Source organism: Capricornis sumatraensis, chromosome 8 (assembly GCF_032405125.1).
Source record: "Capricornis sumatraensis isolate serow.1 chromosome 8, serow.2, whole genome shotgun sequence".
Lineage (NCBI taxonomy): Eukaryota > Metazoa > Chordata > Mammalia > Artiodactyla > Bovidae > Capricornis > Capricornis sumatraensis.
In genome coordinates this window covers 48,467,036-48,492,332 of record NC_091076.1, presented here as the reverse complement: position 1 = coordinate 48,492,332, position 25,297 = coordinate 48,467,036, and the positions used below count along the sequence as shown (strand labels likewise).

The window sequence follows — 25,297 nt, the reverse complement described above, 5'->3', positions numbered from 1 at the left end:
CTGGCTCAAGTCCTGAGATGCCCAGTGCCTGCTGAGGACAAGGCCAAGAAGGCCGGGCAGCGGCTCCTTTGTGTCCTCGTCGCCAGCGTGCAGGCCCCACGGAGTCGGACTCCTTCCACGCACTTTTGGTGGTTTTTCTCTCAGGGTTTCGACACCCCCTCTGTGCTATCTTGCTTCCATCACAACTGTGTCACCTCCATCAGTCCTCGTCCGTTTAGCCCAATCTTCCCTTGGACACAGGGGAGCTACGCACAGCAAGGGCCGTGTCCAGAGGCTGGGGCTGTGCTGACACCTGTTTCCTCCAGCAGCTCATCCCTGCCCGAGCTCTGCACAGGTAGGATCCCCACCCCATCCATAGGTACCCAGGTGCCGGGCCACCTTTCTAGGTGATTTATAATAGGGGAAGTAAAAAGTGAAAGTGAAACTGTTAGTTCCTAAGTCATGTCCGACTCTTTGTGACCCCATGGACTGTAGCCTGCCAGGCTCCTCTGTCCATGGGGATTCTCCAGGCAAGAATGCTGGAGTGGGTTGCCATGACCTTCTCCAGCGGACTTTCCTGACGCAGGGACTGAAACTAGGTCCCCCGCATTGCAGGCAGATTCTTGACCATCTCAGCCATAATAAGGGGAAGAGACAGATAAATATCTCAACACGCCAAACAAAAGGTACTAAAGACAGAGATAAGAAGGACAGCTTAACAACAGGAAAGAACAACCCCAGAACATCTAAGCTGATATGTTTCGATGTGTAGACCTCGAGTGTGTATTTGTATGTAAAGATTACAAAAGAGACTACAAAAGAATCAATGACTTTGACAAGAACCAGAAAAAGTCGATTTTGTAAAGCCAAATGCAATTCGGAACTTTAACAGAGATCTGACTTTTAGACTTTTGCCTAAAGTGAAGAAATAAAAAAAGGATTTTATATTCCCTTTGACTTGTTCTCCTTAAAACTTTTGGAAATCTTTAAAAGCATCTTTAGAATGAGGTTGTTGTGCCCTGGTCACGTGCAAGGCCCAGTGCTGGCATCTTCAACTAAGTGGCACCGAAAACAGCACGAACTCAGATTCTGATGCTTTACTACTTTTACATAATGACTCAGTATAAATTATTTTATTTCCTTTGTGATTTTTCTTTGACCCATGGATTTTAAGAAATATGTAGCTAATTCGCCATTAAGGAATATGTAAAAAAGGGTTAATATACCAGGTCTGAAACCACCATCCTTTGAAAGGTCTGTGAGGTTGGTCCTTGGCTCCCATATGGACACTTGGAATTTTCTCACCATTTGATAACAGAAAGAGGGACTCATTGTACCAAAATTATTTATACAAATAGTGTTTCTCGTGATGAACACCAGCTTCCTTTTGGGGAATCCAGAATTTTGACCCATGCCAAGCACAAGGTGCCTATATGCCTGAGCTCCAGTAAAAACCCTGAACACCTAGGTTCAGGCATATTTCCCTGGGAGACATTTCATGAATCTCATAATCATTTGCTGCTGGAGTGATTGCTTCCTGTGTGGCTCCACTAGCAGAGGACTCTTTGGAGATGGCACTTGTCTTTCTCCAGATTTCCTCCACAACCCCCTTTCCTGTGACAATTTTGTTCTGTTTCCTTTACTCCACTCTGTCCAGGTACCTGTTAAGCCTTTCAAATAAACTTTCCATCTCTGTTTTCACACTTTTATTTCAACATTCCCATTTTTAAGCACAATTTTCATTTATGTGCTAAAATCGCTTTTCACATACACTGTCCACCTTTTCTACCACATCCTGACCCATGTTTTTCAGTTATTTCATTTTTTGTTGGGATATAGTTGCTTTACAATGTCATGTTAATTTCCACTGTACAACAACAAAGTGAACCAGCCACACATATACATAAATCTCCTCTTCCTTGCATTTCCTTCCCATCTAGGTCACCACAGAGCATTAAGTAGAGTTCCCCGTCCTATACAGTCAGTGCTCTTTAGCCTCCTTTTTACATAGTATGTATAGTTTCTATTTTATACATAGCCTATAGTATATATAGGCTTCCAAGGTACCGCTAGTGGTAAAGAACCTGCCTGCCAATCCAGGAGATATAAGAGACACAGCTTCGATCCCTGGGTCAGGAAGATTCCCTGGAGGAGGGCATGGCAACCCGCTCCAGCATTCTCACCTGGAAAATCCCCATGGACAGAGAAGCCTGGAGGGCTACAGTTCATAGGATCGCAGAGTCAGACACCACTGAAGTGATTTAGCACACACGTATGTACAGTGTATATATGCCAATCCCGATCTTCCAATTCATTGCACCTCACTTCCGCACATGGTATCTATACATTTGTCTGTCTCTATTCCTGCTCTGCAAATAAATTCATCTTTACCCCTTTTCTAGATTCCACACCTATGCATTAATATATATATTTGTTTTTCTCTTTCTGACTTACCTAACTCTACATAACACCTGTATTTTTTCAGTTATTTTAAAGTCCTTAGTTTCTAGTTCCAACAGTTGCACCATCTCTAGTTCTCCCTCTATGATGACTCTGTTCTTGTCCAGGGGTTGAATCTCCTTCCCTTTCTGAGTGTCTCATATTTTTTTTATTTTTTGGTATGCTAGCTATTTTGTGAAAAAAGCAGTTAAAACAGAAATAAAAACCACTGATGCTCAGAAAAGGGCCCAACTGTTCTGTCAGGCTTCTAGTGCACATGCACACGTGTGGGGGTGATGGGCATGGGAGTGGTCCTGCCTCAATCGAACCTCTAGTTACCCAAGTCTAGTCTTGCATCTTTCCTTAGATTCTGTTTAACACTAGCCTCAAACATTTTGAAGGTAGCACCAGGGTTTTCTTGGGATTAAGACACCTGCTCTGTGGTACCTTCTCATGCCAGCCCCAGCAAACTAACACTGATAGGAACAAAGGTATCAAAGTGGTATCTTTGACCGGGTTGTCCAGCATCAAAAAGGCAGAGGGTGAACAAAGTTCCCACACTATTGCAGCAAAATCATAATAATCTTTATTTAAAATCAGAGTCCACAGTGAGAAGCCATCCCATGTAAGTATGTACATGCCTGATGCCCTGGGTTTCCACATATCGCTCCATTCTCTCAGCTCCTGGATCATCACCAAAACCTGTGGGGAAAAAAGGTCCCAGTTAGTGGACTGTCAGCACTGAACCCTGGCAAGCCAGGTGACATCTGTGGGTCCAGCGAACTGAAGTGAGCTTTTACTCCTTCAGCCACATTTACTGAGCAGCAGCTGTGTCACACACTCAACCCAGAGCGAAAAGATACAGGGCAAGAGGAGAAGGTGGGGAACATCCCATTGTCTTCACGTCAGGAGTGGCCAGCCAACCCCTGTAGTTGGTGCCTGGGGGCAGGAGGCAAGGGGAGCAGAACTGCCCACACTGGGAAAAGTGGCTGCAGCCCCGGGAGAGGCCTTAGAATTCCTGTGTGTCTCTGTCTGAGGCCTAGACTGGGAGGCCTCCCTGGGCGGGACTCTCCACACTGGGCAGTTGAATCCCAACCTTTCAGTCACAAAACCTGGAACATCTACTTTCTGAGCAGTCTGGTTAAAGACCACCAGGGTCAGAATCAGATTCCAAGACCCTTCCCAAGATCTGCACAGTCAAAATCTCCTGTTTGACAACCTCCCTGGTCAAACAAACAAACCACCACCACCACCACCAACAACAACAAATAACAAGAGCCCCAGGCTCCACACCTAGCTTTGAACTCAATAAGCTCTGCGAGCTTGGGAAATCACATCACTTCTTAAAGTCTCTTCTTTAAGTTTCTTCCTACAAGCATGGGTAATATCTTTTCCAGGACTTTTAAGAATTAAACAAGATAACACATATCCAGCACCTGGAGGCCCCAAGTTTCCAGGTGGCACAATGTGTTGGTTGCTCAGTCGGGTCCAACTCTCTGTGACCCCAGGGACTGTAGCCCGCTAGGCTCCTCTGCCCACAGGACTCTCCAGACAAGACTCCTGGAGTGGGTTGCCATGCCTTCCTCCAATGGACCTTTCTGACCCAGGGATCAAACCCACATCTCCTCTGTCTCCTGCGCTGGCAGCTGGTCTTTACCACCAGCACCACCTGGGAAGCCCTCTCTCAGCAACAGTGCCGACTGAATGTCCCAAAACATTAGAAATGTCAAGTGTTTAAATATGATTACCAAATGTTCAGTAGCAAAATTCCAATGCTACTAAGTGTTGGGGGGAAATGCTGAGAATACACAGGCTGAGGAAGGCCCTGGGGCAGAGGTGCCCTCACTGCCACACACACCTTCCCGTCCTCTTCCCTCCACCCCCATCTTCTCGGGTGCCTGCTTCTCTCCTTCCAGGTCACCCTCCACTCTCTGTAGGTAGAAGAATGTCGAGGGAACGATGATAAGTGCCAGCCACGCCCTCACTCTCGGGCTGTGTCATCCCAGCAACTCCTCACACAGCCCTGAGGGGGCAGGCGGTGGCATGGTCTCCGTTTAAAGGGGAGCAACTGAGGAAAACAGGGGGAAGGGGTCTGCCAATCAAGCAAGCAAGTGACACAGCTTGAACAGGGTGGGACCAGGAAAGGAAGCTGGGCAGGCTCTACTCCAGATGCCTGAGGGGTGTGTGTGTGTGTGTGTGTGTGTGTGTGTGTGTGTGTGTGTGTGTGCAGTATGCCTGCAGTGTGGTGTGAGTGGGGTGTACAGTGTATACAAGGGTGTGTGTGTATCTGATGTTGTGTGTGTGTGGTATGTCTGTAGTATGGTGTGAGTGGTGTGTACAGTGTACATAGGATGTGTGTGTGTGGTATGTTTGTAGTGTGGTGTGAGTGGTGTGTACAGTGTATATAGGATGTGTGTGTGTGATATGTCTGTAGTGTGGTGTGAGTGGTGTGTACAGTGTACATAGGATGTGTGTGTGTGGTATGTTTGTAGTGTGGTGTGAGTGGTGTGTACAGTATACATAGGGGTGTCTGTGTGATGTGGTATATAGTGTCTCTATAGTGTGGTGTGAATGATATATACAGTTTATATACGGCTGTGTGTGTGGTATATCTGTTATTTGATGTGAGTGGTATATACAGTGTATATAGGGCTGTGTGTGTCTGTAGTATGTCTGTAGTGTGGTGTGAGTGGTGTGCACAGTATACAGGGGTGTGTGTGTGTGTGTGTGTGTGTGTTATGTCTGTAGTGTGCTATGAGTGGTGTGTACAGTGTATATAGGGCTGTGTGTGTGTGTAGTGTCTGTAGTGTGGTGTGAGTGGGGTGTACAGTGTATATAGGGGGGCGTGTGTGATGGGGTGTGTGTGTAGTGTGTCTGTAGTGTGATGTGAGTGGTGTGCACAGTGTATACAGGGGGTATGTGATGTGGTGTGTGTGGGTTTGCACACACGCAAACATATGTGTGTAGGGAAGATCCTGGTGGGGGTGGGGTGCAGGACGCTGTCCTCTGAGCGGCACCTGCAGAGCGCCCCGCTTCTAACCCTGCAGAGCTTCTCCTTCCAGCCTAGCTTACACAGGAGCCCTGGACTCCTGCAGCCCCTCGGGAAGGGGCGAAAGCAGCAGGAAGCCCAAGCAGGAGGGCAGCAGTGGGGAGGAGGCCGCCTCTTGCACCCCAGGCCCCTCTGCCTTCTGCTCCTTCCTCGCCCGTGGGGGACCGGGCCCGACACACCCGGATTGTGGGCGGGCTGGGCCTGATGTTCTCGCCGGGACGCGGCCTCCAGGACCTGCAGGGGTCCCTGGCTGCCTGACCCCAGCGTGCTGAGGGGCTTCTCGTCCACAGGGTGAAAGGCCCCCAGCCGCACGCTGTCCTCTGGCTGGCACAGCCCAGGCGGCTGACCTCCCCTGAGGAGTGGATTCTCTCCCATCATTTCCTGAGTGCGTCGCCCGGCCGGGCATCAGGTGGGAGATTATCTGCCTGCACAGGGTCCCGGGCGCTATCAGCGGGGGTAGGCTGGCTGCCTGGGCCCTCAGCCTGGCTGCCCTTGGAAGAGTTCTGCAGGCAGCGCCGCGGGTTCCAGAGGGCAGAGACGATCCTCTTGTATTCCCTGCGGAAGTTCTTGTTCAGGAGCCCATAGACGATGGCGTTCAGGCAGCTGTTGAAATAGGCCAGGAAGTAGCTAGAGACAAACAACCCCTCTGGGATCCGGGGAGCCACTTCTTCGGGGTCAATGGCCACGGCGAGGCCGATGCAGTTCAGCGGCGCCCAGCAGATGGCGAAGATCACAAAGACCACGAACATGCTCAGAAAGCTCCGCACGCGACCGGCCCACGGGCGCGGCTTGCTCTCCGCCTTGACCTTCCTGCGGGCGCGCAGCACCAGCACCCAGATGTGCAGGTAGCAGAAGCACACGACGGCCACGGGCAGCAGGAAGTGCACGAGCACCACGGCCGCCGTGTACCCGGCGCTGGCCGTCTGCACGAAGGTGCACGAGTAGACGCGCGGGTCGTACTCCAGGGACCCCACGAAGAAGTTGGGCAGCAGGACCAGCAGGGTGAGCAGCCAGACGAGGCCGACGTAGAGGGCGGCGTGCCGGCTGCGGCAGAGGCGGTGGTAGGTCACGCTGCGGCAGACGTAGCAGTAGCGGTCGACGGCGATGGCGGTGATGTTGAAGACGGAGCCGACCACGCTCAGGCCCATCACGAAGGCGCTGGCCTTGCAGTGCGCCTCCCCCAGGGCCCAGCCGTCGTGGAAGATGGCCACAAGGGTCAGCGGGTAGGGGTACAGGGCTACGGCCAGGTCAGCGAACGCCAGACTCACCAACAACAGGTTACCTGGAGCGGGAAACAGGCAGAGAGAGTCAGGAGGAGACCTTGCGATCTCCATCCTCTAGAATATTCTAGCTTCTGTCCCTCCCAGGAGGGACTCTCCCAGGACACCGATGTGCCACCATCACCATGCATCTGGGGGCCCCCTGCAGAGGCTGCAGTGACCACCTCAAGGGTTCAAAGCACCTGGCCGATGGAAAGGACCCAAAAGGCACAGCAATCAGAAGAGCCAGGTCTGATCCCAAGGGCGTTTGGGAAACGGGGGCTCAGAGCCACTCAGTTGGGAGTGCCCCCAAGTTAGACCCTCAGGAAAGCAGATTCTATACCTGTAGCTACAGACAGACCTACAAGGTAGAGAAAGTCCTCCCTGTCCAGATACACATTGTCACCCCACCTCAGAGAAGACTCCTAGGGAAGCTGGGAGAGCCACAAGCAGGTGTCTTAAAATGTCTGTTTTAGCCTCAGATGCTTGAGGTCACCTCACTCAGAAACAACTGAAACGACATTTGTTAGTTCCCTGGGAGTTCTCAGGACCCAACTGTTCCTGAGTCCAGAGCTAAGTTAGGATCTAAGGGAAAAGTGTTAGTCACTCAGTTGTCTGACTCTCTGCGACCCCACGGACCAGTAGCCCTCCAGGCTCCTCTGAACATGGAATTCTCCAGGCAAGGATACTGGAGTGGGTTGCCAAGCCCTGCTCCAGGGGATTTTCCTGACCCAGGAATCAAACCTAGGTCGCCTGCATCGCAGGCAGACTGTTTACCATCTGAGCCCCCAGCGAAGGGTCTGAAGGAAACAGGGTGTAACTGAATAGAAAGGAGCTCATTTGGACATGTGGAAGTGCTTTCCAAGCAGTGAGCTTCCCTGTCTCTTGAGACTTTCAAATACAGGTTGGATGGTGGAGGAGAACCCTGCCTTAGGGTAAACTGTGAGAGTCCTTCCTATTCTACTATTTCAGGACTCTGTTTAGTTAATGGGAGAAACTCCCCCTCAAATTATTTCATGCTGGAACTACAGGCAAGAAGGGCACATCTCAGGACCTGCTTGGGATGTGGGGGAATCTCCTGCTTTTTCGTTTAATTCTCAGCCATGTTCTGTCTCCACTGGTAGATTTCAGTTTCTGATTCCTCTGTGCATATATGCATGCGAAGTCGCCTCAGTCATGTCCGACTCTGTGTGACCCCATGGACTGTATCCCACCAGGCTCCTTTGTCCATGGGATTCCAGGCAAGAATTCTGGAATTCTGGAGGGTTGCCATGCCCTCCCCCAGGGGATCTTCCTGACTCAGGGACTGAACCAGTGTCTCATGTCTCCTGCACCGGCAGGCAGGTTCTTTACATCTGACTTGAGAAGCCCATCTGACTCTACTACTTAGACCTTACTTGGTCTCAGAGAGTGAGGGATTACCTCTTTCAAATTTGTTGTCAGATGACTCAGGAATAATTATAGTTGATTTACAATATTGTATTAGTTTCAGGCGTACAACATAGTGATTCAGTATTTTTATAGATTATACTCCATTTAAGGTTATTATACAATATTATCTGTATTCCCTGTGCAATTCTTAAAGTTTATTTTGCACATAGTATTTTTCTCTCTGAATCCCTTATTGCTATGCTGCCCCTCCCCCGTACCTTCACCCCACGGATAACCACGAGTTTGCCTCTGTATCTGTGACCCTGCTTCTTTTTGTTATAGTCACTATTTGTTCTATTTTTAGATTCTACATAGAAATGGAAACACGCAATGTTTGTCATTCTCTGTCTGACTTATTCTACCAAGTCGAATGGCATCCAGTTCCATCCAAGTGGTTGCACGTGGCAAAACTTCACTCATTGTTACGGCTGAGTAAGATTCCACTGTGTATGTGTATACCCCGCATCTTCTTTATCCAGTCATCTGTCGATTGCCTCCACACCTTGATAATTGCAAATAATGCTGCTATGAACATTGGGGTGCATATGTATTTTTTTGAATTAGTATTTTCTTTTTCTTTCAGACATATAACCAGCAGTGGAACTGATGGATCATATGGACAGTCTATTGAATGTGAGAAACTATTTGCAAATGGTATGTCCAATAAGGGGTTAATATCCAAAATGCAAATAGCTCATAAACTCAATATAAAAAAAAAAAAAAACAAATAAACTGATCAAAAAATGAGCGGAAGACCTAAATAGATGTTTTTTCAGAGAAGACACACAGATGGCCAACAGGCTTATGAAAAGATGTTCAGCATCACTAATCATCAGAGAAATGCAAATTAGAACCACAGTAAGATATCACCTGACACTGATCAGAATGGCTATGACCAAAAAAACCACAAATAACAAATGTTGGTGAGGATGTAGCGAAAAGGGAACAGAACCTTAATACACTGTTGATGGGAATGTAAACTGACGCCGCCATTGTGGAACACACACAAAAAAGAAATTAATTGTTGTTTCGACATCTGGAAGTGGGCACTGGAAGTTGGAGTGACCTGGGGTAATCTCAGTGCTGTTACTTTTTAACTTGACCAAGTCCTTGAACTTCTTCTCTCTGTGACGACTGCTTTGTCAGTTCAGTTCTTTATTTTTGGAGCCCTCTTTTCCCCTCCTCAGACACACGTGCATGGCTATTTCTGTGACAAAAATCCCTTCTTTCCAACGTGGGGATGCTGGCCTCCGCAGGGCCCACGGCCTCCTGGCAGGGTGGCAAAGGAGCTTCCAGCCCTTGCAAGCACGGGCGGACAAAGGCTCGAGTGGCTGGGAGCAGGTGCGGCTCAGCCTGCTGTTTCTCAGGAAGCAAGTCAAGCTGTGTGGTGTTAACCTGGCCCAGCCCGGAATAACGCCCCAGAGGCAGCAAACAGCCTGTAAACAGTGGGTAGAACACATTCGGCTCCACGTGGAAAGTGATTCAATTACTCTTCCCCATTACTCTGGCTGTTCCTAAAAGGCTGAAATCAACCAGTTCCTGCTGTAGATCCATCTGCCCAGACATCCCATCGTCTCCAGACTTTCTTGACAAAATTCCAAATTAGAGGAATAAAATTCTTGCCGTGTTTCCCATCTCTAAGAAGCCAGGCCCTGTCTAGAGGAGAGTCAAGGGGAGGCTTAGTTCTCCAGTCCCATTTTCTACAGACAGGTGAGAAATCGAGCAGGACACACAGTGCTGCTCATCACCCCGGGCACAGGCCTCTAACGAGCATTTATCTCACAAGCCTTGGCGTGACTTATTTCCATCCACCTCCATCAGACAGGGCATGTTAGTGGAGACAGACCTTCACAACACGGTTTTGTATTAATATGGATGGAACTCCTTCCAGTATTCATACACAAAGCACATCCTTCCACATACACAGCCACCACGGTCCCCTCCCTCTCGGCCTACTTTTCCTTTTTCAGGAAATCTAGTCCTCAGTGGGGATGTGTTAATCTGGAAGAGAGCCAGCAGATGTTGAGCTATCTGGTCTTCATAAGAATTCTGCATCCCTCTTTCCTGTGCCCACTCTATTTTCTAAGAAGAATGTGTTGGTTTTAAATTGTCTCTGCTCTTTGAGCTAAAAGTAGCAATGCAGAAATAGATAGTTGTGGACTCATTTGCTCCACAAATACTGCTGAGTATTTACTGGGTACTGGCTCTGACTGTGGGCTTCCCTGGTGGCTCAGCCGGATGCTCTGACTACGCTGGGGCTGAGGGTATGGGGTAAGCAAGAACGACGCATCTTCTCCTCTTACAAACCTCATGGTCTCATACAGGGGACAATGAAATGAAAGTGAGATGTAATGGGACTTCCCTGGTGATCTAGTGGTCACCATGCAGAGCGGCCAGGTTTGATCCTGGTCAGGGAACTAGATCTTGCATGCTATAAATAAAAAAATCCTGCGTGCAGCAACTAATGAACCCCCATGCCTCAATGAAGACAGGAGGCGTGCTGCAACTAAGACCCCGTGCAGCCAGGTAAATTAATGAAATACAGTTTTTAGTGAGACACTGTGAGTGTTATGATGGGGAAGTTAACACTATCATCTCTGTAATCCTTTCCAACAAGGTTAAACTTCCCATGCCTTGAGGTCTTCCTCCATCTCTCACTTACTCAAAAATGTGTGCTATGTCCACTGAGCACCTATCATGCTTGGGTAGGGCACAGTGATGGCTGAAAGACATGCCCCTGCCACTGAGATGCCCACAGTGCTGTTGGGGAAAGAGACACAGAAACTGCCTTTTTGTGTAGGGAGAGCTGGGCAGGAGACCAGCATGAGGAGGTGAGAACACTGGGGAAGAATCCAGTCATCCTGGGGCTGAGGGCAGTGGCCAGTGGGGTGGGGATGAGGCTGGTCACGCACGACCAGCCAAGGGATCAGCTACAAATCACAAAGGCCCTTCTTACAGGCCTGCCTCCATCTCAGGATGGCTATTTACCTCAAATGGGATCTTGCATGGGAAAGGACTTAAGAAATTATTATTATTAATAATCTTCAAACAAATGTGAGATATTCTTATTAGTTATATTCAGGGATAGGCATTTGAAATAACTGAGTAGGTAATTTATTAAAAATGTGACTTCTTCACAAATACTAAAACAATGTCCTTTCATATTAACATAAGCTCCTAATTGGGCTTCCCTGGTGGGTCAGTGTTACAGAATCTGCCTTTTGTGAAGGACACCCAAGTTCCATCCCTGGGCTGGGAAGATCCCCTCAAAGAGGGCATGGCAACCCACTCTAGTATTCTTTCCTGGGAAAATCCCATGGACAGAGAAGCCTGGCAGGCTACAGTCCATGGGGTCAAAAAAAAAACAGTCAGACACAACTTAGAGACTGAACAACAAACAGAGTTCCTAATTAATCCCCAAATTCTTTGAGGGTGGACATTGTTTTCTTCCAAAATTAAATTATGAAAACCCTGGATCGTGTGGGTAAACCATACAAGGGCTCAGTTGAAATCTAACATAATTTTAACTTACACTTAGCAAGCAAATAGCATATGCAAAAATAAGATGGAGATATTTTAACCACTTAAAAATATATTTAAGAGCACAAGCATCAACTTAGTCACTAAAGTGATTATTGCTTTGCTGTGCTCAGTGGCACAGTCATATCTGACTCTTTGTGACCCCATGGACTGTAGCCCACCAGCCTCCTCTGTCCATGGAATTCTCCAGGCAAGAATACTGGAGTGGGTTGCCATTTCCTTCTTCAGGGGATCTTCCTAACCCAGGGATCAGGATCAAACCTGCGTCTCCTGCTTGGCAGGTGGATTCTTTACCACTCGGCCACCTGGGAAGCTCTATAAGATGCTTACCACAAAATCTTATAACCATCAAAGCATTGCTTGGAAACTCTTATGGAAGCATTTTATACTTTAATTAGACTTGGTTATAACAAGAAGGCTTCCTGGTGGCTCCCAGGCAGCTGCGAGCCAGCGCACTAAGCACGGCCGAGAGGAGCTACCGCACTTCCGAGGTCAAGGGCAGCAGCCTAGAGTGCCAGGCTGCGATGGTGCAGGAATGGCCGAGAGGAGCTATCCTGTGTCAAAGGCCAGTGGCGGCCGGGAGGAGACACCCTGCGTCCGAAGTCAGGGGTGGCCCAGAGAAGCCACCTTGCACCCAAGGCCAGGGGCAGTGACCTTGAGGAGCTACCCTGAACCCGAGGCAAGGGGTGGCAGCTGGGAGGAGCCACCCAAGCTCAAGGCCAGGGCCGGCAGCAGGGAGGAGCAACCCAAGAAGCGGTGGCTGCGCGGGCCCAGGAGAGCCTAGAGGAGCTATCCCACGTTGAAGGTCAGGAACGGTGGTGGTAAGGAGATACCCCTCATCCAAGGTAAGGAGCAGCAGCTGTGTTTGCTGGAGCAGCCATGAAGAGATACCCCAAGCCCAAGGTAAGAGAAATCCAAGTAAGATGGTAGGTGTTGCAAGAGGGCATCAGAGGGCAGACACACTGAAACCATACTCACAGAAAACTAGTCAATCTAATCACACTAGGATCACAGCCTTGTCTAACTCAATGAAACCCACCCATGCCTGCGGGGCAACCCAAGATGGATGGGTCATGGTGGAGAGGTCTGACAGAATGTGGTCCACTGGGGAAGGGAATGGCAAGCCACTTCAGTATTCTTGCCTTGAGAACCCCATGAACAGTATGAAAAGGAAAAATGATAGGATACCAAAAGAGGAACTACTCAGGTCATTAGGTGCCCAATATGCTACTGGAGATCAGTGGAGAAATAACTCCAGAAAGAATGAAGGGATGGAGCAAAAGTCAAAACAATACCCAGCTGTGGATGTGATTGGTGATAGAAGCAAGATCCGATGCTGTAAAGAGAAACATTGCATAGGAACCTGGAAGGTCAGGTCCATGAATCAAGGCAAATTGGAAGTGGTCAAACAAGAGAAGGCAAGGGTGAACGTTGTCATTCTAGGAATCAGCGAACTAAAATGGACTGGAATGGGTGAATTTGACTCAGACGACCATTATATCTACTACTGCGGGCAGGAATCCCTCAGAAGAAATGGAGTAGCCATCATGGTCAACAAAAGAGTCCGAAATGCAGTACCTGGATGCAATCTCAAAAACAACAGAATGATCTCTGTTCATGTCCAAGGCAAACCATTCAATATCACAGTTATCCAAGTTTATGCCCCAACCAGTAACACTGAAGAAACTGAAGTTGAATGGTTTTGTGAAGACCTACAAGACCTTTTAGAATTAACACCCAAAAAGGATGTCTTTTTCATTATATGGGACTGGAATGCAAAAGTAGGAAGTCAAGAAACACCTGGAGTAACAGACAAATTTGGCCTTGGAATGTGGAATGAAGCAGGGCAAAGACTATTAGAGTTTTGCCAAGAAAATGCACTGGTCATAGCAAACTCCCTCTTCCAACAACACAAGAGAAGACTCTAACATAGACATCACCAGATGGTCAACACCAAAATCAGATTGATTATATTCTTTGCATCCAAAGATGGAGAAGCTCTATACACTCAACAAAAACAAGACCAGGAGCTTACTGTGGCTCAGATCATGAACTCCTTATTACCAAATTCAGACTTAAATTGAAGAAAGCAGGGAAAACCGCTAGACCATTCAGGTATGACCTAAATCAAATCCCTTATGATTATACACTGGAAGTGAGAAATAGATTTAAGGGCCTAGATCTGATAGATAGAGTGCCTGATGAACTATGGATGGAGGTTCGTGACATTGTACAGGAGACAGGGATCAAGAGCATCCCCATGGAAAAGAAATGCAAAAAAGCAATATGGCTGTCTGAGGAGGCCTTACAAATAGCTGTGAAAAGAAGAGAGGCAAAAAGCAAAGGAGAAAAGGAAAGATATAAGCATCTGAATGCAGAGTTCCAAAGAATAGCAGGAAGAGATAAGAAAGCCTTCTTCAGCGATCAATGCAAAGGAATAGAGGAAAAGAACAGAATGGGAAAGACTAGAGATCTCTTCAAGAAAATTAGAGATACTGAGGGAACATTTCATGCAAAGATGGGCTCGATAAAGGACAGAAATGGTATGGACCTAACAGAAGCAGAAGATATTAAGAAGAGGTGGCAAGAATACACAGAAGAACTGTACAAAAAAGATCTTCACAACCCGGATAATCACAATGGTGTGATCACTCATCTAGAGCCAGACATCTTGGAATGTGAAGTCAAGTGGGCCTTAGAAAGCATCACTATGAACAAAGCTAGTGGAGGTGATGGAATTCCAGTTGAGCTGTTTCAAATCCTGAAAGATGATGCTGTGAAAGTGCTGCACTCAATATGCCAGCACATTTGGAAAACTCAGCAGTGGCCACAGGACTGGAAAAGGTCAGCTTTCATTCCAATTCCAAAGAAAGGCAATGCCAAAGAATGCTCAAACTACCACACAATTGCACTCATCTCACATGCTAGTCAAGTAATGCTCAAAATTCTCCAAGCCAGGCTTCAGCAATACGTGAATCGTGAACTCCCTGATGTTCAAGCTGGTTTTAGAAAAGGCAGAGGAACCAGAGATCAAATTGCCAACATCCACTGGATCATGGAAAAAGCAAGAGAGTTCCAGAAAAACATCTATTTCTGCTTTATTGACTATGCCGAAGTCTTTGACTGTGTGGATCACAATAAACTGTGGAAAATTCTGAAAGAGATGGGAATACCAGACCACCTGACCTGCCTCTTGAGAAACCTATATGCTGGCCAGGAAGCAACAGTTAGAACTGGACATGGAATAACAGACTGGTTCCAAATAGGAAAAGGAGTACGTCAAGGCTGTATATTGTCACCCTGCTTATTTAACTTCCATGCAGAGTACATCATGAGAAACGCTGGAGTGGAAGAAACACAAGTTAGAATCAAGATTGCCGGGGGAAATATCAATAACCTCAGATATGCAGATGACACCACCCTTATGGCAGAAAGTGAAGAGGAACTCAAAAGCCTCTTGATCGAAGTGAAAGAGGAGAGTAAACAAGTTGGTTTAAAGCTCAACATTCAGAAAGTGAAGATCATGGCATCCAGTCCCATCACTTCATGGGAAATAGATGGGGAAACAGTAGAAACAGTGTCAGACTTTATTTTGGGGGGCTCCAAAATCACTGCAGATGGTGACTGCAGCCATGAAATTAAAGGACGCTTACTCCTTGGAAGAAAAGTTATGACCAACCTAGAGAGCATATTCAAAAGCAGAGACATTACTTTGCCGACTAAGGTCCATCTAGTCAAGGCTATGGATTTTTCTGTGGTCATGTATGGATGTGAGAGTTGGACTGTGAAGAAAGCTGAGCGCCAAAGAATTGATGCTTTTGAACTGTGGTGTTGGAGAAGACTCTTGAGAGGCCCTCGGACTGCAAGGAGATCCAACCAGTCCATTCTGAAGGAGATCTACCCTGGGATTTCTTTGGAAGGAATGATGCTAAAGCTGAAGCATTGGAAAAGACTCTGATGCTGGGAGGGATTGGAAGCAGGAGTAGAAGGGGACAACAGAGGATAAGATGGCTGGATGGCATCATGGACTCAATGGACGTGAGTCTGAGTGAACTCCGGGAGTTGGTGATGGACAGGGAGGCCTGGCGTGCCTCGATTCATGGGGTCGCAAAGAGTTGGACACAACTGAGTGACTGAAGTGGACTGAACTGAACTGGTGGCTCAGATGGTAAAGAATCTGCCTACAATGTAGGAGACCTGGGTTCAGTTCCTGAGTTGGGAAGATCCCCTGGAGAAGGGAATGGCAACCCACTCCAGTATGCTTGCCTGGAGAATCCCAGGGAGGGAGGGGGGTCCATGGGGTCACAAACAGCCTGATGTGACTGAACCACTAACACACATAACCACAAGAAAACAATCGGTATAGCACATTAATGTTTACAATATGCACTCACACTAACTGACTCAATTTTTTTTCACATTAGCACCTAGAATATGTGAACAAAGAGGGGAGGAATTAAAAAAAAAAAAAAACAAGAAGAGAAACAAGAGGAAATCAGGATAAAGAAACGTCAAAGGGATTAATGGTGTGGAGTTTCTGGTCATCACAAGAGTGAGAAAGTGCAAAACAGTGCCCTCTCAGCTGCCAGCTAGGAGACCAGCAGGGTGAGCAAGGGCGAGCCTGGTGAGTGCTGGAGAACACGCTTCTGCACTGGAGGCCACCCTCCTAATCTGCTTTGCCTTCAAGAGGAGGGAAACGAACTGGTGTTTGGAAAGGGCTATCCTTTGATAGAGAGACTGTGTAAGATTTTTTTCTTTTTCTCTCTTTTAAATGAGAGAGGCTTCTATCTGACACATAATAAGCACATAATAGTCTTTTTTTTTTAATTTTCAGTGATGTGCTGATTTACAACATTGTGTTGATTTCTGCTCTACAGCAAAGTGATTCAGTTATACATGTATACACCTACTTTTCTTATATTCCTTTTCATTATGGTTTAATCTTAGGATATTGAACATAATTCTCCATGTTACACAGGGAGGCCTTGTTGTTTATCCATTCTATATATAATAGTTTCCATCTGCTAAGCCTATGTATAACAATCTTCAGTTCAGTTCAGTTGCTCAGTCGTGTCCGACTCTTTGCGACCCCATGAATCGCAGCATGCCAAACCTCCCTGTCCATCATCAACTCCCGGAGTTCACCCAGACTCAACTCCATCTAGTCGGTGATGCCATCCAGCCATCTCATCCTCGGTCGTCCCCTTCTTCTCCTGGCCCCAATCCCTCCCAGCATCAGAGTCTTTTCCAATGAGTCAACACTTTGCATGAGGGGGCCAAAGTACTGGAGTTTCAGCTTTAGCATCATTCCTTCCAAAGAAATCCCAAGGTTGATCTCCTTCAGAATGGACTGGTTGGATCTCCTGGCAGTCCAAGGGACTCTTAAGAGTCTTCTCCAACACCACAGTTCAAAAGCATCAATTCTTCAGCGTTCAGCCCTCTTCACAGTCTTAGCCTTAGTCTTAGTCTAACAATCTTAGCTATTACCTATTATTGGTATTTTAATATTATTATCACCTGCATTATTATTTATATTATCAGTCATATATTATTATAATTACATAAAATTATGACAACTTGATATTATTATTACAAAGAACAAGAATGTTGGCTCATAATGCTGGACTAGGCTCCCTGGGAGATAAGATGTGAGAAGTCCTATAGCATGAGAATGGTGAAGTTAGGACATTGCTTCTAAAGTGTAAACTCCCTCAGAACCGGGACTTAACACCCTAAGTTTTCCTCTTTCAGCCATCAGTATCTTAAACTGTAAGACATAATAGGGCACAGGATTTTCTGAGTTTTGCAGCATATCATGCTAAATACAGACACCAAACTTTGTGGGGAGCAAAAAAAGGCAGTCTAACATGAAAATGTTCACACTTGGGGATACTGAGGACTCCAAGGGGGCAATTAACAAGGATTATGAGCTTTCTGGCTATTTGGCTAAAAGACATAATTAAGAGATTTAAAATGCTTCTATTTTTTCTCAGTAAAGAGAAAATACTTAGAGCTAAAATGTGAAGTTGGAAGGCTCAGGCAACATCAGAGAAGGAGTCTAATGAAGCACAGTTTGGTTTTCAGCTGATAAGAAGCCCTCCAAAGCCTGAAGGCTCAGCAGCTCAGAAGATGCTTGCCACCAAGGGATGTCTCCAGGAGAGCTTGATGGTGGATAAAGCCTGGCTGAGGCAGGGCCACTTACCTGGTAACGCCTGGATGGCGGGGGCTGTGGGCCCATTAAACATTTCCTCCAGGCCCTTCAGAAGCTTTACCTCAGGGTCAGCCTGTGATGTGTAAATAAATCAGCATTTACCTCCTCAATTCAGGATCTGCTCTAATCTAACTGGGGATGCCAACAGGGCCAGGCTGAAATTCCCCCCAGGAAGTCTGCAGTGCAGCCAGTGGTTCTGGGTGAGAGATGATGCAGACCCTGACTGCTGGGCATCCAAGCAACAGAGTGCATTCCAGACAAGGACCTGGGTATTCAGCAAGCACTCCACGTCTTTCTGGGTAATCCCAATGTCAGATATTCCACATCCTTCTTCCTTACAAATTACAGGAATGCCCTAGGTATGGCCATACCTCCACTCACTAACAACACCTCCCCGACAGCCTCTTAATCCACCTGCAGAATAAGAATCCATTGTCAAAAAAAAAAAAAGAATCCATTGTCAGGCAGTGGCTCCTGATCATTACCTGGGAAACTAGGGTCCCTGTGCCGGTAGGCCAGGAACCATGGATGCCATGGTGCCTTCTGCTAGCTGATGGATACTATCTCTGCATTACAGTAAGGACACGTTTCTCTCAGCTCTTTTCTGTGTGGCTGGCAGTCTGGATGGTGCAGGGTAATGACAGGAGGCTCCATTTTATAGGTGGTTTACAGTGAGTAGCCTCAAGCCAGAATGGGCAAGAGGCACATACACATTACTGTATATAAAACAGATAACTGGTAAGAACCTGCTGTAGAGCACAGGGGACTCTACTCAGTACTCTGCAATGGCGTGGATGGGAAAGAATCTCAAAAAGAGCTAATGCATGTATATGTATAACTGACTCACTTTGCTCTCCCCCTGAAACTAACACAACGTTGTAAATTACCTATACTCAAATAGTTGGAGAAGACTCTTGAGAGTCCCTTGGACTGCAAGGAGATCAAACCAGTCCATTTCAAAAGAAATCAGTCCTGAATATTCATTGGAAGGACTGATGCTGAAGCTGAAACTCCAATACTTTGGCCACCTGATGTGAAGAGCTGACTTTGGGGAAGACCCGTTGGAGAAGACCTTGATGCTGGGAAAGATTGAAGGCGGGAGAGAAGGGGACGACAGAGGATGAGATGGTTGGAAGGCATCACCAACACAATGGACATGGGTTTGAACACACTGTGGGAGATAGTGAAGGACAGAGAAGCCTGGAGTGTTGCAGTCCATGGGGTCACAAAGAGCCGGACACACCTTAGTGACTGAACAACATCAACATACACCAATAAAAATTTAAAAAACAAACTCCTCAAGGAGTCACTGGGGCACAATTTTAGGGAGCCGGCTGGCCACAGAGGAACAACAGGGGTCACTACACTCTAGAGAAGGTGCCAGTCAGCTTTTGAGGACAAGAATGAGATATACTTTGGGCTTTTAGTGCTCATGGCAATTCAGTTCCCTGAGATTCGTACTGATGGTGTGAGTGGTGCTGAGTATACCTCACCTCATGAAGCAAAATTAATACCTTCTGTCTCACTGCTTTCTTGATTATTTTGTCCATTTCAATTTGTTTCAGCAGACCTAGATTAAGTTTCAGAAATGGAATAAAAGTCTCTGCTCTCAATGGAAAGAAAGTCTCTGCTCAGTCCTGTGGAGAGGGAAAAAACTCAGAGTGGTACTGCAAGGGAAGTGCTGTGTGGACTGGGCGGGGTCATGGGGGGAGACAGTAGCCACACCTTTTATGATGTTAACTATAGAGCCAACAACCAGCAGGAGGGCTGAGGAAGGGGGTTGAGCCAGTGTCTTGGGAGCAGACAGTCTACCTCTATGTTGCCTACTCCTTTTCCTAGTCAAATTTGACTTTGAGGTCTGCAAAAAGAAAGTGAAAGTGGCTCAGTTGAGTCCGACTCTTTTTGACCCCGGGACTATACAGTCCATGGAATTCTCCAGGCCAGAATCCTGGAGTGGGTAGCCTTTCCCTTCTCCAGGGCATCCTCCCAACGGAGGGATCGAACCCAGGTCTCCTGCATTGCAGGCAGATTCTTTACCCACTGAGCCACCAGGAGAGCTCAAGAATACTGGAATGGGTAGCCTCTCCCTTCCCCAGTGGATCTTCCCGATCCAGGAATCGAACCTGGGTCTCCTGCATTACAGGCAGATTCTTTACCAACTGAGCGACCTTGAGGTCTGCAGCTGGTGTGCAATTCTTAGAGCCTGAAGGAGCCTCCATTTTTTGGCTGAGCCTTACAGCATATGGGATCTTCCCTGACCAGGGATCGAACCCGAGCTCATGATTTTAACTACTTACCACCATGGTAGTAAGGGATTTGAGGGAGATATTCTCTAGCCTAAAAGAGGCAGGGGAGCTTCCTGAGATGAAGAGAGAACATCAGAGAACACAGGCCGGGAGCGGGTGGCAGCAGCTCCCATCTCTGTGAGCCGGAGCAGAGATCTGGGGCTGGACCCTGGGGAGTCCCGCAGGCTTGTACCAGGGGCGCCGGGGCTGGGCCCCATTCTGTAGGTGCAGGAAGTGGTCCCTGGACGCAGGGGTGCGTCTGGCCATGGTGACAGGGAGGGCGGAGGGGCAGGGAAAGCTGTCTGGGGACCAGGGACATGGCTTGTTTAGGGGAGGATAAGAGTGTGAACTGGGGCATGTAGAGATACTATGAGACCAAAATCAGGGGGACTTGGGGAACAAAGGAAACAGTGACGACTCTCAGGGATCGGGTGTCTCAAAGATGAAGAGAGGAAAGAGGTTCAAGAACTGGCATCAGGAGAGCCGAGGGAATGAAAGGTCCCGGGAGGGAGTGGCCCCCAGCGGCACACAGCACAGGGCATCTCCCAGGAGGGCAGACCCAGGGGGCTCGCGGGAAATGGGGAGCAATGAGTGATTAATGGATATAAACCGTTAGTCAGACGTCTGCCGAAAAGGAGAAAGGAGTCATGAAGCTAGAAGGACACATAAGACCAAGGAAAGATTACTTTTTCTTTTAATCAAAGGATCCCCAGTGTGTGGGGGTGGGGAGAGGGGCAAAAGGGAAAGAGAAATTGAAAACACAGCGAGAAAGAAGGAAGGTGATGGAGGAAGGTTCTGTAAAAGCAGGAGAGGAAAACAGAAAATACAGGGGTGGATGTTGGCGAGGCCTGGACAGGGGACGGACAGCAGGGGCGGGCACCGGGAGAAGTCCCCAGACGCTCAGGGAGAGCCTGGGGTGCGGAGGGTCCCCAGGGAGCACGTGGGGAAGTGGAGACGCCGCCCGCGCCATGCAAGGAGTAAGGCTCGGAAGCGCAGCAGGGAGGGAAACACACTCCTGACTTACCTTCTAAGTGGCGCAGTGCTCTGCATCTGCCTCCTTCCCTTCCTGTCTGCCACGCTCCAGCGCCATCTCTGAGAAAGTTAGCCCAAGGCATGGGCACAGAAGTCGCAGACAGGGGAGTCCCCCGTGCCCACAAAAGCACAGTCAATCTAACCATCTACACTGCTATGGAACATCCCTGTTATTAACAATAAGAATCTGCCAGACAGAGAAACTGAGTTTATAATAGTCAAGTAGAGGATAATGACACCTGCTAAGAATGCGGCTGTGACTTTAATGTGTGCTGTGTGCCTGAGTTATTGTAAATGTACATGTTCTCATTATTACAGCCCTGTTTTCTTAATACGGATGAATTAAAGAACTAGACTCAATTACAGAAAGGTCCAAGATGTTTCTTAAAGTAACTCCAAACTCTTCAGTAAGAGGAAAACCTGATGAATAGCAGTGAAAGTTGCTCAGTTGTGTCGACTCCTTTAAATTATATATAAATTATATATACGTGTGTGCATGTTAGTTGCTCAGTGACGTCTGACTCTTTGTGATCGCACGGACTCTAACCTGCCAGGCTCCTCTGTCTATGGAATTCTGCAGGCAAGAATACTGGAATGGGTGGCCGTTCCCTTCTCTAGGGGATGATATTCCCAAGCCAGGGATCAAACCCAGGTCTCCCACACTGCAGGTGGATTCTTTACCAGCTGAGCTACCAGGGAAGCCAATGAATAGTAGAAGGGGTGCTAACTATTCAAAGTGCTGTAGGTGTTCGGGCATCTTGTGAAATCTCAGTCTGCCAAATGATTTTTCATGACCATTAGCAATAAAGCCAAGGGTCAAATAAAAACTGGTTAAGTTGTGTGACTGGGGCAGGAAACTGTCAGAAATAGGAAGATCCCCTGAAGGGAACGGCTACCCACTCCGGTATTCTGGCCTGGAGAATACCACAGACTGTATAGTCTGTAGGGTCACAAAGAGTCGGACACGCCGGAGCTACTGTCACTTTAACGCACAGATATGGTATTAAATTCTTTTTTCTGGTGCTGGGCTGTAGCAGATTCGCCAAGACACAGGAAGGATGAACGCAGGGAGTGCTAGTGTTTTTAACACGCTCATTATCTGCCCCAGCCATACTCTCAAAGCAACAAGGTCTCTGTGAACTTCACTAGGAGAGAAGAAGAGGCCAGCCTGCCTGCGGATGGAGGAGGGGAGAAGAAGCTTGCCTCCTTCAGGCAAAGGAAACAGCACCCGGCCCCAGTCACCTCGCCCAAGGGAGGAAGCCCACAAAGGCTCCTCTAAACACCTGGTTAATTTGGGAGCAAAGCCCTGCTTCCCTGGGCAGGAAATGAATCCTTGTGGCTGCTGCAAAAGACAATATGATAGAAATGATTTTAACCGGCTCTTTCCTAGAAGATAAGCCTCTATTCCAAGGACACAACAATATCTTGAAAAAGTTACTGCAGATAACAAAAGTCACCACTACTGAAATGACTGAGTTAGAAAGTTTAACTTTTCCTTTCCTTCCAGTTTAACTGACATGTAATTGAGACCCAGCACGGTATATTTAAGGAGCAAAGCAAGATGATTTGATTTACATACACCATGAAAAGATTACCACAATAAGTTTATTGAACATCCATCATCTCAAATAGATGCAAAAAGAAACAGAAAAAAAAATGTCCTTGTGATGAGAACTCTTAGGATTTACTCTCAACAACTGTCATGTGACATACAGCAGAGTTATATTTACCATGGTGTACACTGCATCCCAACTACTTATTTATCTTAGAAGTGGTCGTCTGTGCCTTTAGAGTGCCTTAATCCAGTTTCCTCTGCCCTCAACTCTTGCCTCTGGCTCTACAAATCTGACCTCTTTTTCTGAGTTTGTTTTTGAAGTATAACTAACCTATAACAATATGTTAGTTCCTAGCGCACAACACAGGGATTCAATACTTCTATACATTTCAAAATGATCCCTATAAATAGTTACCATCTGTCACCATACAATTACTTCAAATGTGGTTTCCAATACTACAGATAGAAGCCCACATTTCTGTTTGTTCTTTTAGATAAAAAAGCTTGGGAGTCACTGGGTCACATAAAGTGTTTTTAACAATGTACTAGAAATAGCCTTTCTGAATGGTCTGCCTCCTTAGAAAAGCATGATTAAGTTATCTGATTGGTTTTCTGCTATCTTTTCATTTTAATTCACTCTAACATTTGAGTTGCCCCTAAGGCCCAAACAGGGAAACGACAAATGGACAAACGGGTCACTGAGCTTCTTCAAAAGCTAGAATGGTCAGCATGCTCTGACGACCCTCGGGGTCAGAGTTCAGAAACTCCCTCCCTCCGGTTTTGTTCCCTGGCACACCTACACATGAGAAAGTTGAAATGAGTGTATCAAAAGGGAGAAATAGGATTGCAACACTATTTTGCCAAATTATTATTTTAATCTTCGTTTAGTCCTACGAATTCCCTGTCTTCATTAAACATGGGGATTATTTGAAAACAATGCAATTCCGACCAAGTAGAAGCTGTCAACGGCTGCCTTTGCACTCTTGTTTGGAACCAAGATGAGGAGCTAAGTATCGGACCAAATCTCTCTAGAGCGTTTCCACTAATTTACTCATTGTCTCAGTAATTATTTTCCAAGCACGTGCTGCGTGAACCACTGTGCTTGGCAGGGGAGGGAGGTGTTGAAGATGAGATTCCTGTGGCCACGGAGGGGCACCATCCAAATCTGCAAAAACTGGAGCGCCTTGGACAGCTTTGACTTTCAGACGCTCCTGTTTTCACAGCTCCCTGCTCTGCCAAGAAGTGCGCGAGAAAAAACTTTACCCGATTTACGGCCGGCACTGATGCGCCAGGTGCTTCCCGGAGCGTTTGCAAGAGCCACACGTCGGGGAAAGGCAGCAAACTCAACCTAATTTTGGGTTCAAGACCAAACCTGGGGGACTTGTTGAGAGAAGGGAAGGCGGCGCGGGGAGCGGAGGACAGACCCGGCGGCCGACTGCGCGGTCAGGGTCAGACCAGAGACCCGACCCCGGGAGCGGCCGACGCGGCGGCGGGCGCAGCGCTCACCTGCGTTCCGGAGCTTGCGGTTGCCGAGCACCGAGAGGATGACCAGGAGGTTGCCCACGATGTCCACGGCGGTGGTGACGACGAGCACCGCGGACAGCGCGGGAGCCACCCAGGGAGGCCGGGGCGCCCCGGAGGGCCGCGCGCCGCCCGCGCCAGTCCAGCGGGGGCTCTCGGCCCGGCCGCCCGCCTCGCAGCAGTTGGCGAAGGAGCCGTTCTCAGGCATCCCGGACGCTCCGGCGCCGCGCCAGCCACGGCGCACCCAGTCTCTCCGCAGGCGGGGCGCCCCTTTCCCTGCCCAGCCCCGCGCACCAGCGAGGAGGCCAGTGCCGAGGCACCTGGACGAGATGATTAATTAAGCGTGGGCAGGGGGCGGAGGAAAACGTAGGACTGAGAGGAGCATTTGGGGTGCAGGCGCTGCTGAAAGAAGCGCGTCTCCGCTTGGCTCGCTCAGGAGCAGGTGCGACGGCGCGCCGCCCGGAGCACCGCACGTGCCTGGCCCGGCTCCGGCCTCAGCGCCTGAGCGCACCGCACAAGAGGCTGGGTGTCCAGGGACACCCAGATTCTCGGACTGGAAAAGGTGCTGCTCGTCAGGACCTGCTGATTGGCTGTCAGGAGGGCACTGCCCCTCTAAAGCGAATGCATAACTCCAGGCGTCGCGGAGAGATCAGGCAGGCAGCAGCAGAAGAAAGAAGACCCTGCGCTGTTTATTTGCTGTTTACCTGAGAAGTCTTGGCGATGCCTCAGCCCTGTCCTCTTTATAAAACCGCGACAATACTTATGAACATCTTTTTAAACATAATAGTACTTAAAGAGATGTATGGTCAATAGTGGAGGTTATTATAAGGTGTTTTTTGAAGGGATTAGACCACAAAGAGGAGTGCAGTATGGTTATAGGAAAGAAGAAACGCAGATGCCCTTTATTTAAAGTGTGTGAGCACTTAATCTTATAATAACAATTGCTCGTCCCTCTCCAGGGTAATTTTATGCCAAGTACTGTCTTACCCACTTTTT

At 47.8% G+C, this 25,297-nt stretch overlaps 1 protein-coding gene across 1 annotated transcript; it reads right to left on the bottom strand.

The window, feature by feature from the left end:
• Positions 1-5,841: 5,841 nt before the first annotated feature.
• MTNR1B (melatonin receptor 1B) lies at positions 5,842-24,509 on the bottom strand. The gene is made up of 2 exons (XM_068978771.1): positions 24,287-24,509; positions 5,842-6,749 (listed from the first exon to the last, which is right to left on the bottom strand). Exons 1-2 carry the CDS (start codon positions 24,507-24,509, stop codon positions 5,842-5,844), a joined length of 1,131 nt encoding a protein of 376 aa, XP_068834872.1.
• Between the last annotated feature and the right edge of the window lie 788 nt (positions 24,510-25,297).